We start from the raw sequence: 16,793 nt of genomic DNA on the forward strand, positions 1-16,793 counted from the left end.
ATCCTGGCCATGTGCAGACAATGGACATTTCCCTGAAAATCTGGGGGACCCTCCAGGTTTGCAGGAAAGTATAAAATCTAGGTGGGAAAGGAAGGGGTGAAATCCACCCACTCACCATATAGAGAAGCACTGTCTGCACATACTAAAACAATGTACTTCCATTGGAGCAGCTGTCTCATGGCAAAGGCAGCAGCCCTACACTACAGGTGGGGAGGGAAGGAGTGGCAGGAGGAGTGGTAGGGAAGGTTGGGTGGGCAGATGGGAGGGTACAGCAGTCAGAATGGAGGCGGGAGGAGCTGCCACAGCCCACTCCCCCCGAAATATGCAAGCCAAGTGGGTGGGAGAAGAGCTGCTGTTGCTTCCCCAATGTGTAAGCAGTGTGGGCTGCTACTGCTGAACACCTGAGGCAGGTGAGGGGAGTAGGGTTGCCAGGTCTGACTCAAGAAATATCTGGGAACTTTGGGGGTGGAGCCAGAAGCAAGGTTGTGACAAGTGTGACTGAACTCCAAAGTGAGTTCTGGCCATCACATTTAAAGGGACCACACACCTTTTAAATTTTGAAATAATGAAGGATAGGGGCACATTATTTGGGGGCTCATAGAATTGGTCCCCCTGCCCCAATCATTTTGAAACTTGGGGTGTGTTTTGAGGAGAGGCAGAAGATGTTATGCTGGCCTCAACCTCAAAAAATAGCCCCTCCATAGCCCCTGGTACCCACAGATCAATTCTCCATTATATCATATGGGAAATGGTCTCCATAGGATGGAGTGCCCGGCAAACATTTCCCTCTTCCCTCTCCCTGATTTCCGATGACCCTGAAGTGGGGAGGGCCTCCAACCCAGGGGATCCCCTACCACCAACTGGGAACTGGCAACTCTATGGGGGGCAGCCAAATCAGGCAAGTGGCAGGCTAGCCAATTATTTTTTTTCCTAAGAACATTTTATTGAGAAAATAAGTTTAAAGCCATAATACATAGAAAAAACATAGGAAGTTATTAAACGATACAATCAAAGAACTAATCCAATCCTATGCAACCATATTAATGAACAAAGTAATATAAACAATACAAGGAAGGAAGGTCTATAATACAAAGAAGGGACACAATTATTAAGGGGAATGGATGGGGAGCAGCCACAAGCAGATAGCCTGGTAGGATGACCCAGTAGCAAGGGGCAGACAGCACAGCTTTTTTGAAGAAACCTGAGAAGAAAAAATTGAAGTCTAAAAAATAAATTGGGGGATTTATCCCCCTCAAATAATAGTAGTACATGTACCTTTAAGAACAAATGCCACCTGTATTGGCCGTTGTGGGAGTTGCTAGGCAGCTCTCTCTCTCTCAGCCTTGGTTTCTATCACTAAAAGGCACTGCCCTTTCAAGGGCTTTGAGGAAGGACTCATCGGGGCCAGGAGCAACCACTGATGACTTGTTATCATGCAACTTGCATGACTCACTGAAGCCCAGTTCTTGTTACTGGGTAACACCAGCTGCCACACAAAAGCCAGCAGGATGTCACTTCCAGGGAAAAGCTGAATTTGATTTCAGTTTATTCTAGGAATCACTGAAAATTATGGTTTTACTATAGAGTTTCTGGTGATTCCTAGAGAGGCTTGTGGCATCACTTCTGGGTTTTCCTCAGAAGTGACATTATGTGGTCACTGCCATCACCCCACCATGCCCTCTCATGCTGTCGTTGCAGATATAGGAGCTGTGCTAATGAAAAGTTGTCACCCCCAGTTGTAGCCTGCTGGCCTTCTATGAGATTTCTGTGTGAGTGAGTGAGAGTGAGAGGTGTGGGGCAGAAAGAGATTATTGGAGATTACTGCAGTATATCTCAACAGCACTGGAAGTGATGGTACTATGAACTTGGTACCATTTTACTGGTCCTTCTTTCTGACATCAAAATTAAACAGCTATCTGACACCAAAATTAAACTCCTCCTGTAGATATTATAAAAAGGATGAAAGAAGTTCACTGGCTAAGTATCTGCACAGGTTGCTTTTAAAGGCATGGGAAACAGACAGTAAAAAGCTGCAAGCTCCTCATAAATATCCTTTTTGGGATAACTTCAGAAAAGCTTATATGAACATATAACTTGAAATTAATTCGTTAATTGCAGTACAATTCTCAGCTACCTTTCACAGCAATTTCCCAGTGTTTCAACCAAAGAAAAGTATGAAAAATAGCTGTCAAAAGATTTTCTTGAAACCAAGCAAGCTTGGTTGTAGCTTGAGGAAGGGTTCCAGTAGTAGTAGCTGAAGGAAGGGCCTACTAAATGTGTCAGCATATTTTGAGGTAAAGCAGCTGCCAGGGCCCAGTATGGGTGGTACTCAGTGCTGGCATTCCTGATGGCAATGGCAACAGCACTCCCAACAGCATACACTGGCCAGTGCTGTTGAGGAAGAGATGTGTAGGTGGTGCAGGCAACTGAACATGGGCATTAGGAGTGCTTGCAAGCTGGAGAAGAACACACAAACAGATAGGTGCATGCAGGTGTGGGGGTGGAAAGAGAGGACCGCTTACTTTCCATCTTCATTTTGGCTCGGCATGAGTTTCAGAGAGATTTTTCTGAAAATGAATTTACTTCAGAAGAAGAGGCACATTTGGGGGAGTGCCCTGGAAACGACATCACAGGAAAAGGTGGAGTTTTGGTTCAGTGTGCCCCGGAAGTGACATCACTTGGCCCTTGACGCCAAAGGAAATGACATAATTCCTGGCTCCACCCCCCAAATCTCCTGGCTCCACCCCCAAATTTTAGTGGGCCGTGAAGGAGAAGTGTAAAAATAACTGGGCCACAGGAAAGAAAAGTTTGGGAAACCCTGTAATAGTGCATAACCAAACATAGTTAGAATATAGCTCTCTTGTGTATACCATTACTTAATCATCTAGTTCTCTAGACATTTCTATTCATGCACATTTAGTTTCAGGTAAACAATGAACAATTCCACAAACATTATGAAGGCAATTTCCTATAATGGTAAAATACAAATATGAAAATTGAAAACTCCTTTCATGAAGTTAGCTATTAACTCAGCAGACTGATAAACAGTGAGCAAATCTGCTTAAGGGAGGTGGGACACAGTTTCTGTTTATTAAGTCCACACCTTTCCCGTTTTTATTTCACATTGTGCCACATAAGATACAAATCTATTTTCAAATAAAACAAAGTCACCTTGTTGGCAACCCAATAAAATGATGTTTATTGAAAGCTTTCTCCAGTCATTACTCTCTTAAGTTAAATACTAGTCTTAGTAAAGGTGTTTTTATTTGCATTTTTAAAAGAACAGTTTCTGTGATAACATGCCTTTTTTAAAAAAAAATAGTAGACTATAACTTCCTTTAACAAGGTTGGAACTGTGAAGTGTTTTGGTCTGGGAGGAAAAGTGAGCTGAAAATTTCCATTTCCACACACATATACTCTTCCAGGATTCTATAATTTCTCATCAATTTAAACAGACTTTCCTGTCATGCTCTCCCACCCTCAATATTCTATTCCTCTTCAAGTTTGCTCAGTCTTCATCAGAGTGCTTGTTGCTGTTGTTAATTTACAACATCATATCTTTCTGAATAACTGTGGAGTGTACCAAGTATGTACAAATCCTTACTTTCTCCAGTGGCTTAGTTTTGTCATTAGCAAGAGACATCCACTTTAATATAATATATCAATATATCTAATCCTCAACCTGGCCAAATCTGTGGATAATTAAGCAAAAGAGATTTGACCCATGAACAAGCAAGACAGATGTTTCTACAAACCTAAGAAAAGCCCCAGGTTTACAAAAAAATCTAAAATCACAAAAAAGAAAAATACATTGGAGATTAAAACTCTCATAAACAATAGAAGCAACACCTGTGGCTTTCAGAAATGAATGCCCACAGTGGCCATGACTCAGCAATTATAAAAGTATCGTGGTTTCTGTCAGTAATAGGTGGGGAAGGGAGGCAGTACCCTTTCAAGGGCTGCTTTGGCCTTTCAGGGTGGACTCACTGTATGAAACTCGTGTTTGAAATTTCTGATCTAAGAAGATTAGATACTCAAATCACAGGCTGAAACAGTTTTAGTGGATCAGTCATGTGGGTTTTAGTATATTGGTCAATTATACTTAAATAATTTGGCACACATAATTAAATAATTACCAATGCTTCAGTATAGGGTCTTTTTAAGATTCTGTGATAACAAACAGCTTAGGAACTACTACCAGTCATATAGTGCCAGGAGGTCATTTTATTTGTGTTTGTTTGTTTGTTTTCTTTTGCAGCATCACACCAGAACCAACACAGCTTTCTAACAGCATGTCCATTTGATCACCCCTGACTAAAATAGCTTCCATTGCTTAAAAACATGCTTAGAACCAAGTTCTGTTGAAAACTGAGCCTGAAGAGTCTAACAAAAGCCTAAATCAAGAGGTGCAAACTTTGGTCAGAAGGGCTGGATGAACCCCACAGATCAACCGTGTTTTAATGAGCCAGCACTTGGTGATACTATGAGACATGGTGATGCCAGCGTGGTGTAGTGGTTTGAGTTCTAAATTGCCACTTTGCCATGGAAAAGCACTAGGTGATGACTATGGGTCAATCACTCTCTCTCTCAGCCTAACTGACCTCACAGGGTTGATGCGGTGATAATATGGAGGAAGGTAGAATTATATCATTATCATAAGCCTCTTTGAACCCTCATTTGCAAGAAAAATAGAATATTAAAATACCCAAATAAATAATAAAACCAAACATCACAGATGAAGGTTTCACATCGCTTCAAATCCCATGCTTTTCAACAGATAGTTCACATGTTCATCTACAAGTAGTTGTAATGGATTGAACAGCATGATGGGAGCAATGTACAAGTAATCAAAAGACGATCAAGTTATGCAACACATGCACCTGTGAACTGGCCCATAGAACATGCTAAGCTTGGAGCTGGCAAGCCAATTACTGTGTTCATTGATGCCCTTCCCCACCCCTCCTAAAAGATTTCATTTGTCCTTTCTTCTCTCGCTGAAAGAAGATACTCACTGAGCAGGTGCTTTGGAAAGAGTTGGCTTCATCACTCCACTCTCTACCATCTCAATGACTTGTTTTAATTCCATTTTCTTATATAGGGAAACAAGGCTAGATTTAGGTTGGTGTTGACGTATTAAGATCTTCTTTAGAAATCTGTTATCAAACTTCTTAAACCTGGATAACAGCAAGAATGAAATAAACACTCTTTCATTTAATTTCTATAGCATTGATATTTCTATTGCATTACCTGTCTTCAAGCTGAGATCAAATGGAAGGCATCTCTAGGTTACTTAAGAACTGGGAGCCTGGAGTCAGTAGGACAGGAATAGGACTCACTGGGCCATAGAAAGTATTAAATGGATGATGAAGGTAAGCTGAAATCATGGAAATAAGAGGATGAAGGAGGCCATAAAGGAAAGTGTGGAAACCAAATTCCTGACAGTGCCATCCTAAGCAGAGTTATAGCCTCTTCATGTCAGAGCTGCCAGGTCTCCCACTATAGCAGAAGCCCTCTTAGAGCATCTGTGGCCAAATAGAGCAGCTAGCAAAGAAGGAAAAATGTAGTGATCTGCTATGACTAATTTGGATCCAAACCAGTGTGGGTACTATAAAGAATTTGGGCACTGGAGAGATTCATGCCCTAATCGACCTTCCCCCCGCACACAAGAAATTCAAAGTGCCCCTAGACAGATGACAGAACTGGAGTTTAGAAGCCGTGGGAGCAGAGGAAGAGGCCAGGTCCAGAGTGGCAGATATTGGAGGAATGAGGAAGAGCCTGTATACAGCCTGGCTGGTCTGGAAGGATGGGATGATTAGGACAGACCGGGCACTGATAATCCTGACTCTGCAGAGCCCATGGTCACAGTTGATATTGAGGGTCAGGAGATTTCATTCCTCATAGATACTGGAGCAGCACAATTTGTTGTGCCTGTTAAAATTGCCCCTTCAACCATTAAATACATTAATATAATTGGAGCTACAAGGCATAAGCAATCCAGACCGCTTCTAGCCAAACGAACTTGTACAGTAGGAGGCCATGTATTCCACCACAATATTGTCCATTTACCTGATTGCCCACTGCCACTAATGGGTAGAGATCTGCTTTCTAAGTTACAGGCACAATTGACTTTTAATTCAGAGAAACAAATGAACTTTGAGTTGCCTTACTCAACCCCAGAAGGCGAACTACAGTATCAAGGTGTATATGCTTTAGAATGCCCCTAGAGGAAGAGTGGTGGCTTTACCAAACAGTTCCTGTAATGGCCATGTCAGAAGCCTGGTTTCAACAATTTCCAGATGTATGGGCAGAGGAGAACCCACCGGGGCTAGCAGTAAATCATGCACCTATCAAGGTAGAATTGATCCCTGGAACCGTTCCAGTCTCAGAACGCCAGTACCCAATCCCTAAGAAAGCAGTAGCTGGCATCCAGAAAGCAGTAGCTGGCATCCAGAAAGCAGTAGCTGGCATAACGGAGTAGCTTGACAGGCTACTCCATTATGGAATTCTTACTGAATGCCAGTCTCCATGGAATAGCCCCCTTTTGCCAGTCCAGAAGCCGGGCACTAATGATTACAGGCCGGTGCAGGGTTTACGTTCTCTTAATTCTTGCACACAGACCTTGCATCCTGTGGTTTCCAATCCATATGTCTTGTTGGGACTTATACCTGCCTCAGCCACTCATTTTTCAGTGGTGGATCTTAATGCTTTCTTTTGTCTAAGACTGGCACCTGAAAGTCAGTCACTGTTTGCCTTCCAGTGGGAAGAGAAAGGGATGGGTAGAAAGTTACCCCAGGGATTCAAAAATTCGCCCACCATTTTTGGCAATGCCCTCAGTAAAGATATGAGCCGGTTCCCAACTGTGCTAGGAGAAGTTGTGTGCCTACAGTACTTTGATGATCTGCTGATAGGCGCCAAAGACTTACAGACCTGCCAAGAAGCCACTGCCACTTTGCTAACAATCCTGACTGAGGCTGGGTATAAAGTGTCACGGAAAAAAGCTCAGCTATGCCAAGAGACAGTGAAATTTTTGGGCTTCCATATATCTCAGGGTAAACGGCAGCTAGGCAGGGAACAAAAAGAGACTGTGTGTGCTATTCCTGTGCCCACTACCAGGCGCCAGCTGAGAGAATTCTTAGGAGCAGCAGGGTTCTGCAGAATTTGGCTCCCAAATTTTGGCATAACATCAAGGCCCCTGCCATATCTGCAGTGGCAGAACTTGTGAAGGAAGCTGACAAGTTTATCTTTGGCAGCCAGCTTGAAGTAAAGGTGCCCCACTATGTGCAAGTGCTCCTTGAGCACAAAGGAAACTACTGGTTCACTAATGCCCGTATGGTCAGATACCAAGCTGTTATGTGTGGAAATCCCCATGTGAAAATAGTGACTGTGTCAACTCTGAACCCAGCTTCCCTGTTGCCAACTCCTGGTGTAAAATTAGAACATGACTGCTTAGAAGTTATGGAAGAAGTCTATTCCAGCTGGCCAGATCTAAAAGATGCCACATTTTCAGATCCAGATATTATTTTACTGATGGGAGCAGCTTTGTTCAGGATGGGAACCCGCCTCATACTGGCTTTAAAGAGGGGTACAAGGTGCACCCCAAGCGTTTAGGTAAAGGCATCTCAGTTCTGTGGGGCTGTTCTGCCCAAACTGGGATCTGCCTTTTGGTACTAAAAAGTAAACCTCGCTTCAAACCAGTAATCTTGTGCGGACCTTGTTATTTCTCTGCTCCAACCTCTGGGGGAAACCCAGAAGTGACATGGGTAGCTCTAGGAATCACTGAAAACTCTGCTTATTACTATAGTTTCTGGCAATTCCTAAAGCTACCCTACATTATACTTTAGGGCTTTACACAGAATGATGCAGCTATGCCACCGAAATCATAACATAAGAACATAAGAGAAGCCATGTTAGATCAGGCCAATGGTACACACACTGTGGCTAATAGCCACTGATGGACCTCTGCTCCATATTTTTATCTAAACCCCTCTTGAAGGTAGCCATGCTTGTGGCCGCCACCACCTCCTGTGGCAGTGAATTCCACAGATTAATCACCCTTTGGGTGAAGAAGTACTTCCTTTTATCCGTTTTAACCTGTCTGCTCAGCCATTTAAGCAATCATGCCCCTTATAACCCCACCCCTATCCCTTCTACTGGTTGCTGGACTGTTCCTATTGCTTTGCCAGAACAAGATGATAATTCTAGTTAGGACTGAGTATTCCATGGGGGCTTACTTGTATAAGGTCTGACATCACACATACACATATTTTTTTCCTAACCTTTTTTCAGAAGGGGCTATCTTGAAGATGCTAAACTTTATTTTTTTGCTAACTTCAAAAACTAGAAGATGAACAAAGTTTTATTTAAAGTATAAGCTTTCATGAGCATGCACTTTCATATGTGTGTGCACAAAAATTTATACCCAGAATGAAATAGAATTAATTAATAGAATTAAATTTTGTTGGACCTAAAGGTGCCCCTGGACTCAAACTTTGCTCTGTTGCTTCAGACCAACACAGCTACTCACCTGAGTCTATCTTCAAAAACTACCTTGGGGATCTGGAAAGAGTGCAAAAAAGGTCTGGAAGCAAACCAGGTTTAATGAAAAGATCAAGAGCTCGGTTTTGCAGAGGTCAAATTGAGATGATAAAGAAGAAATGTCAAAACCCAGTTAGACTGTTCACTACTAATGCTTATTTTTGCAGTACAGTCTATCTAGCCTTTTTTTGTTTCTGAAATTTGGAGATCAGTAGAAACTTAACGGAGAGTAATAATAACTTTGACTGAGGAGAAATAGCATCTTCACACACACCCTCCCTCTCTATCTCTTTTTAAAAGCTAAATCCATAAATTCCAAAACTGGGAGCAAAAGGTCACACCTTTTTCTGCTTTCTCTTTGAGGCATTAACTTCCTCTTTGTGCTTCAAAAGGCCACACAAATGTTTCCTTGGAGATGTGGGGGAACTGTAATGACCTTTCCAATCATTACATTTGACCACTAGTATCTTGAGAACATGCTAAACGTAATCCTCTTGATAATGCAGAGTCAAACCAATGACCCAAAAGGCTCCTCTCTGAAGGCAATATGAAAGCTTGCTTTGCTGTAAACAGGGGAATTATTTTTCTTATATTCAGTGATGTCATATGCATCAACCAATAGGAACTTACCATTATTAAAAACATGTTTATGCCAGCTAAAGAGGGCTATGAACATGAAAGGATTAGAATGTTTGAACATTAAAATATTTACAATACTATAATTAAATAAAAAACATGTGACCACATAAACATACAACACTAAAACCAGGGAGGATAAATAATGGTTGAGAAAGAACTGAATGTGGGGAGAGGGAGGCTGACACCTGAGGTACTTCAGTTGACAACAGAAGAAATTATGATGAAGCAGAATATACTGCCAAAGAGCCCCATGGCACAGAATGGTAAAGCTGCAGTACTGCATTCCTAAGCTCTGCTCACAACCTGAGTTTGATCCCAGCAGAAGTTGGGTTCAGGTAGTCAGCTCGAGGTTAACTCAGCCTTCCAAGGTCAGTAAAATGAGTACCCAGATTGCTGGGTGGAAAGTGTAGATGACTGGGGAAGGCAATGGCAAACCACCCCATAAAACATCTGCCGTGAAAACGTTGTGAAAGCAACATCACCCCAGAGTCAGAAATAACTGGTGACTACCTTTACCTTTTCTTTTTTTTTTATGTACTGCAAGACACTACAAGGCTGGACCCCATCCTTGGGGAGGCAGTATTTTATTTTATTTCTTCCTATTTATCTTAGTCTTGTTTTAGTTTGTTTAGTTTTCTGCCTTTTTCCCCCTCCCTTGTTTTGGTGTGTTTGGAGCAGTTGGTTAAAATAGATTGTAAAGTACTGGGGTCGGCGCAGTAAGAGACCAGAGTCGGCGAGTGATTTCAGCAAGCTTTACTTCAGGAACAAACACACACAGACTGAGCTCTGTTCAAACTTCCCACTGCTTTATACAATTCTTTATACAATTCTTACAATTCTTGGTCCTTAACTATCTACATGGATTGGCTATTTACAGGGCCCTAAGGGCCTATCAGGGAACAGTATGAGCCTGGATGTTGATTGGCTACTTATGTTTCAATCCTTCCCCTGATTGGGCACGCTTAGGCCTTCTCTGGAACCCTGGTGTGGAGTTCAAGCTCTGGCTTGTTCGGCTTCCTCCAAAAGTAACAGTTCCCTCCAAAAGTAACAGTTCTCCCATTTGAGCCTAGGACACAACATAGATCAAAGGGCCTTTTGACCTATCAAAGGGCCTATTGAGCTGGCAGTTAACTGCTAATTATGTGTTCTCTTTTTTCCCCCTTCTCCTCTTTGAGGTCTCATTAACATGCATTTTAATCAGTGAAAGGTGTGAAAAGAGAAGTGTGAGATTGGGTGTATGGCTACTTACTTAGTTACATGTTTATTTCAGTTTCATGTTTGCTTGCTTATTTATTTTATTGAATTTCTAGCCTGCCCTTCCTGCAAAGCATGCTCAGGGCAGGTTCCATCAAACATAATAACAGTTATGTGTTATGATATGGTTAGGATATTGCTTTAACCAATTGTTTTTATATTTTACTTTGTTACCCAGCTTTCCATGTGCAATTTAGGCTTTTTAGGTTTTATAGGCTTTTTTCTGATTTGGAGGCTTTAAAAACAGAGCAAAACAGAAGAATTAATTTCCCCATATTAATTTACTTTTCTTTTAAGTAATTAATAAATTAATGAACTCACCAAATAATTATCAGAGTTGTAGAGTTTTGGAGTTCTAACATTTAAATCTTAAACAGACTAATTTTAATCAGCTGCTAGGGTCCTGTTAAAATTATTATCATGAGTAGGAAAAGAGTTCGTACCTGTGACCTTTGTAGACTTCCAGTTAATAAACAAAGCTAGATAACTTTAAAATCGTAATGTTAAATCTAGCAACTGCTTTTCTCTTTTTTTTCCTTTTTTTTTCTTTTTTTCCTTTTTTTCCTTTTTTTGTTTTTTTTTTGCTTTTTTTTTTTTTGCTTTTCTCTTCTGCAAGATAATTCCTTCCTCTCAAAGAAAAATGAATTACAAGCAAGTTTTTTAGTTCTGTTGCCTAACTGTATTCCTACAATGCTTAGCTATGCTCCCACAATACCTTCCCCTGACTTATCTTTAGAGGAGGAAAAACATTTGACTTCTGGGAAGTACACTGTCCAACTTTTAGCCTCACAGACCCCATAGATGAGACTTTAGGGAAGATCTTTAATAAAATTAATACTTTATCCCAAATCCTTTCCATGAATTTCGGGGATCACATATTATCTCAAGATTTGCTGGAACCAATGTGGCATTCAAAGCGACTATAAAACACAATTTAAGAAGCCTACAGGAACTTCCTTGATGTTAGAACCTTGTAAAATACAGGGCAGAGCTATTAGTTGGAGAGGAGCATTTGGCCTATCATCTTGATTGTTCTTCTAGGGATGTTGATTTGAAATTCTTCAAGGTACTTCTTGATTTAATTAAAGAAGACTGGTTGACACATATTTTACATCCCTTATGTCCCTTCCTTGATCACTTCCAAACAGCGATGATTTGTCTCACATGAAATCATCCCTAAAATATGCTTCATTCTCCAGAATTAATACCACTCATCCCTTTGAAGCCCATTTCTAAGAAACATATAGTAAATTAATTACACTCAATAAAGGGGAATAGAACTGAACTTGAGCAACATACACAGTTTTTAAATGATTTATCTCTAGCAAGAAAAGATAACATGTCCAGTTAAGAATACAGTGGTGAATAACAAGGAACCATCTATGATTTTAAAGAGCCAATCTGTGCTCTGAATCTTATTAAAAGACAAGTTGTTAGAGTAGATTCTAATTTAATGCAATTCTGTGTTTTGCCAAAAGTGGAGCAGACTAATATCTGTGATGGGCTGGCGAATTTTAAAAGAAAATCCGAAATTTATTAGTAAGAATCTGATAAAGGATGGAAGATGGACAGTGTACTTCCCAGTGTACAAACCCCCATTTGTTTACAGATGAGAACTCTTCTATGGATCGTTGTTGTGGAATGTAATGCCCTGTATCTAACCATCCAGTCAAGAAAAGGCTTTCTTAAGGGTGTGTGGAGATTTCACCTGATTCCCACTTTACTTAGCAGATTCCCACTTTCAGATTCCCACTTTACTTAGCAGCCCACTGAGCACCCTCACCAACATCCTGAGAGTCAGTGAGACCTAAACTCTGCAGCAGGGGAGGATGGAGAATTGATAGAAATAACCACCACCAATTCAGAAAATGGAAGTGCCTTTCAGAATGTGGTTGTATGTAGATCAACGTGTTCTAGGTTTGACCCATTTTACTACATAATATAAATTGTTTTGGAGATGTTCTTACTTGTCTCTCAGTTGATAATGGCTCCAATGTCCACATATATCTTCAATTCCAGCAGTAAAATGATCCATCAACTACAATGACACCACATTAAAAAAACAGACCTGATTATAATGTCAAAGTGGTCCCTGTAATGCTGCTGTTTATATCCTAGCAAAATAATGTCATAAACTGAAGCTACGGCTTTGCTAGCAGTGCTGAATTTTTTAAAAGGAATGAAATCCAAGGGATTTAAAATGTGGTCCTGGAAATAAAATATTTGTGTGTTCTTCCCAAAGGCAGGCTTCCCCATGAATTAACCCAAGTGACCCTAATTACATGTACCAAAAGCAAATCATGATTTTAATTTCTCTGGGGGAGGAGGAGGAGGATCCTACTAAATCAAAGGTCACACTAGGGTCTATCAAGATTAGCAACATGCTAGCTGGTCTTCACAGCCCAATGCACCTGTATTCAAAGATCTGTGTCTGCAGTAGTAAGTGAAAAACATACCCATCTTGACTCATGTTGCACACACCATCAATGCCAAAAGTTGAGTCCCCAGCCCAATTTAAGAGACTCAACAGCCAGAGCTCCAAGTGAGTTGATCCAGAGATTCATTTATTGCCACCAGTGACAGAAGGAAAAGCAACTCTCTCTCTGTATCAACATCCTCCATTTTTCCTCTGTTATAGTTATAACAAAGTTCAGTGGTAGAGGGTATGTTCTGCATTCAGAAGGCCTCTTCGTTTCAACACATTTTCCCTCTAGTTAGAAAGATCTCAGGATATAGGGTTAGGAAATATCTAACTATATCCACTACCACTCACTATAGATGGTACTGGGGTGAATTAACCACTCTGTAAAAAGAAGCCTTACATGCTCATCATGCCTTCTCCCCACCAAGAAATATAGTTGACAAAAACTGGGACAAAGTTTCATGTGCTAGAATCAATTTTATTCCATGCAAGTTAGATGTAACAATCATCCAGAGGGTATCATTCATCACTTTATCTAATAGTACAGTCACTGGCTCCTGTGTAAAGCTACAAAAACAACACAATCAGGCCGGCAACAGACATGGAAGGCATTCCTAACATGCTCAGCTCTGCAGAAAAATATCCCTTTGTATATTATACAATAGGAAAAGTATAATTAAAAATAGCAAGATGAATAGATATGCTCTAGAAGCACAGAAAACTCAATTAAAGCAAAAAAAAAAAAGACGCATACTAATAACCTAGTTGGTTTCTACTAAATAATCTTTGCATGTATTAATTTTAGAGTCCTTGACTGCTTTTAATTTGTAAGTTGCAGTAATTGTAATGGCCAATGGCTTTACGCAATACATTTTACTGAAACTGTACTAAATAAGGGGGAATCCAGAGGATTTACAAAATGATTCTTTTCCTTAATTCTCCCCCCCACACGCCCCCAATCTCTGGATTGTTGTTATTTCTCTTGTATAATTTATATTTTTTTAATTTATTATTTTAGTAAATTTCTATTCCGCCCATTCCCCATAGGGCTCAGGGCGAAGTACAACATATAATAAAACAATAAAACACAATAAAAACATTTTAAAACAAACAACTCAACAGCATTCAGATTACCATAACATCACATATTGCCCAGCCTAGCCATCTCACATCATGATATCTTATAGGGATGGAAGTTTTTATTCCAATTCCTAGCACAGATGACAATGCTGTATAATTTCTCTTGTTATATCTCTTGTATAATTTATATTTTATATATATATATATATATAAATACTTACTCGCACATGAATTTCCTCATTGATGGACTCTTTCTTATTGGTCTTCTTTACACCAAGGTACTTTACAAGTGGCCCGATGGTAATTCCCTTCATTTGGAACAAAAGAATGCATTGTGGAAGAGAAGTTAATTCATAACAAATCTCAAAAATAAAATAGACAATGGATCTACAATGAATAAATCTACTTGCCTGGATGAAGACTGTAAAATATATCACTACAATAGTAGAAGTAATAAACATTTTCTTTCTAGGGAAGAAAACTGCAGGAAGCAAAAATGCAAGTGAAAAACTGCCAGCTCCTCGTACACCACTGTAGATGATAACAAGCTGGTCTTTAAGAGTGAATCGGTAAGTCCGGAATTTGTTGGCGATGCTAAACAGAAAAAGCACACCTAAGAGGGTAATAAAAAATTGCCATTAACAAAGAAAATAAATAACAAAAATGAAAACTATATCCTTAAAGGTGGTTCCATATATTCAATGAATTACCAGTGCTATACATAGATTGTCATATTGTCATACAGCAGATAAGTATTGGATTTGGACAAGGAAAATGCAGGTTACAAACATCATCATGTTATTACCAACAACGTTTCTATCTGTTTGAATCTACATGCACTGTGAACCCTGGAAATTTAAGTTGAATAAGATTGCTAACAATCTTATAGAATAATAAACATTCCTCAAAGTGAACCTAGGAATCTCAGAAAAATATCTACCCAGCCATGTACACACAGCCAGTGGTCTGTAATCTGTTTTACAAACAGGTACAATCCTTGAATAGCTAGTTACATAAAATCCAAAATTGTGCTAATTGGCAAGACTCATATTTTTCCTCAGATATCTACTGATCAGACATTTCATTTGTGAATAGTTTAAGGAGGGAAAGCTATTCAAAGGAATTACTGATTCATAATGCTTGTTATTATGGTTTTATGAAAAGCTACTAGGAACAATAGATTAAAATGTTTTTAAATGAAAAAGCATTCATAGATTTAAGAATTTAGGTGACTTCACTTTTTGTCTGAAATATAGAAAAGCCATAATCTGACAAATTGTCAACATATTAATTGTAAAGGATTATCTACTTCTGAGTAAATAAAATGTATGCTTTGAAATAAAAATTAATGTAAAAAATTAATGTTTTAAAATAACTTTTTGAAGGAATTATTACACTTAAACTACATGTTCTACTACACTGCATTTCTAGCTTATTCCAAGTCAAAAAGGCATTTATATCTTTCTGCATTCTATTTGATTTCTAATTCTGTTTATAAAAGGTCAGTGCGTGAAAAACAGTTTATACCTGTCACATAAAGCCTTTATACAGCATTCCCAGAGTTGTTCTTCTGTGGTCAATTCTGTCTCTAAACTATGTACAGCTCTGCATGAAACAGCCTGGCCAACAGGACACACCTGTTGAACTGCTTGTTAAACTGGTTATACCAGTCAACACTGCATTTCCTAGCCTCCCTCTCTACTTAACAATGCTTTAAACAGTGCAAAGAACTCCATCCATCCAGTCTGACATGATTAAAACACTTCCTTACTCAGTGCCCTCCAAAGCATGCAGAAGACCAACGTGAAGCAAACAAAGGCCCAGTTCCATTCATGGTTCCGTCCAACTGTGGACACACCCATAAACACAAATATTAGCGTCTCACTAATGCTGCTCAGCATCTTCATGAAGTACTTTATTGTTGTGTAGGAATTCTGGGAAACATTCTCCTCTACGTATTTCTTCATAGTTACTGCACATGCAGTAATCCTGTGGATTCAGAAACAACCAAGGAAAGGATGAAAGCATGGAAACAACAAAATAAAAGGGAGAAAGACACTAATGGTTTTTCCACTGAAGGGCTAAGGCCCACTAGCAACTTAGGGATCATTTTGTTTCTTTCCCTTCTCTGGAACAAATTTAGTAAAGTGGTCATTTAAACAAGATTCTGGTTTAAAACTAAATCCAAATGACAGATTCTCTCAATAGGCATAGCACTAAGCATGAAGTGGAGAAGCACTGAAAGAACAACCTAATACACTGGAGGATTTAGTGCTACAGGTCTGGACAGTGCTGAGGCAGGCTCATAGGGTTGCCAACCTTTAGGTGGGGCCTGGAGATCTCCAAACTACCAAGATCAGTTCCCCTGAGGAAAAAATGGCTGCTTTGGAGGGTGGAATCTACAGCATTATAACCTACTGAGGTCCCTCCCCTCCCCAAATTCTGCCCTTCTCAGGCAGCATTCCCAAAATCTCCAGGGATTTCCCAGAGTTGGCAATTTAGCAGCCCTGTGTGACAAGCAGCTGGAAGGCAGCCAGTCCCAACATGGCTTCACTGTGTCAGGTTTTTAATTTCAGTTTTCTTGCCACTTTCACAGCCATTAATACAGAAGTGCCTTTACTACTACTAGCAAATAAATATTGGGAGGGGGACCCAAAGCTGCTGTTCTACTGGAATGATGTCCCATCTGTGGAACAGCACTTACTCTGATGTTGGCAAATTTTGCCACTTCTCCTTTCCCATTTGTTTTCAATGTTATATGTGAGGATCCCCTAATCCTTGGGAGTAGTAAGGTGAAAAATCCATTTATGTGGATCCAACTCAGGGTTCCTGATGCTATTGTTGCCTGTCACATGGACGCAAG

At 40.0% G+C, this 16,793-nt stretch overlaps 1 protein-coding gene across 1 annotated transcript in view; it reads right to left on the reverse strand.

Moving 5' to 3' along the window:
* The window catches only part of SLC9A4 (solute carrier family 9 member A4), a 33,277-nt gene that overhangs the window by 8,219 nt on the left and 8,265 nt on the right, over positions 1-16,793 (reverse strand). The window contains exons 4-8 of the mRNA XM_060235093.1: positions 15,702-15,919; positions 14,341-14,543; positions 14,152-14,238; positions 12,396-12,466; positions 5,013-5,174 (exon numbers count right to left, since the gene is read on the reverse strand). Of these exons, the coding sequence (XP_060091076.1) occupies positions 5,013-5,174; positions 12,396-12,466; positions 14,152-14,238; positions 14,341-14,543; positions 15,702-15,919 (741 nt within the window). The remainder of the gene's footprint in view (positions 1-5,012; positions 5,175-12,395; positions 12,467-14,151; positions 14,239-14,340; positions 14,544-15,701; positions 15,920-16,793) is intronic.

This window comes from Heteronotia binoei, chromosome 3, assembly GCF_032191835.1.
Source record: "Heteronotia binoei isolate CCM8104 ecotype False Entrance Well chromosome 3, APGP_CSIRO_Hbin_v1, whole genome shotgun sequence".
Taxonomy (NCBI): Eukaryota; Metazoa; Chordata; class Lepidosauria; order Squamata; family Gekkonidae; genus Heteronotia; species Heteronotia binoei.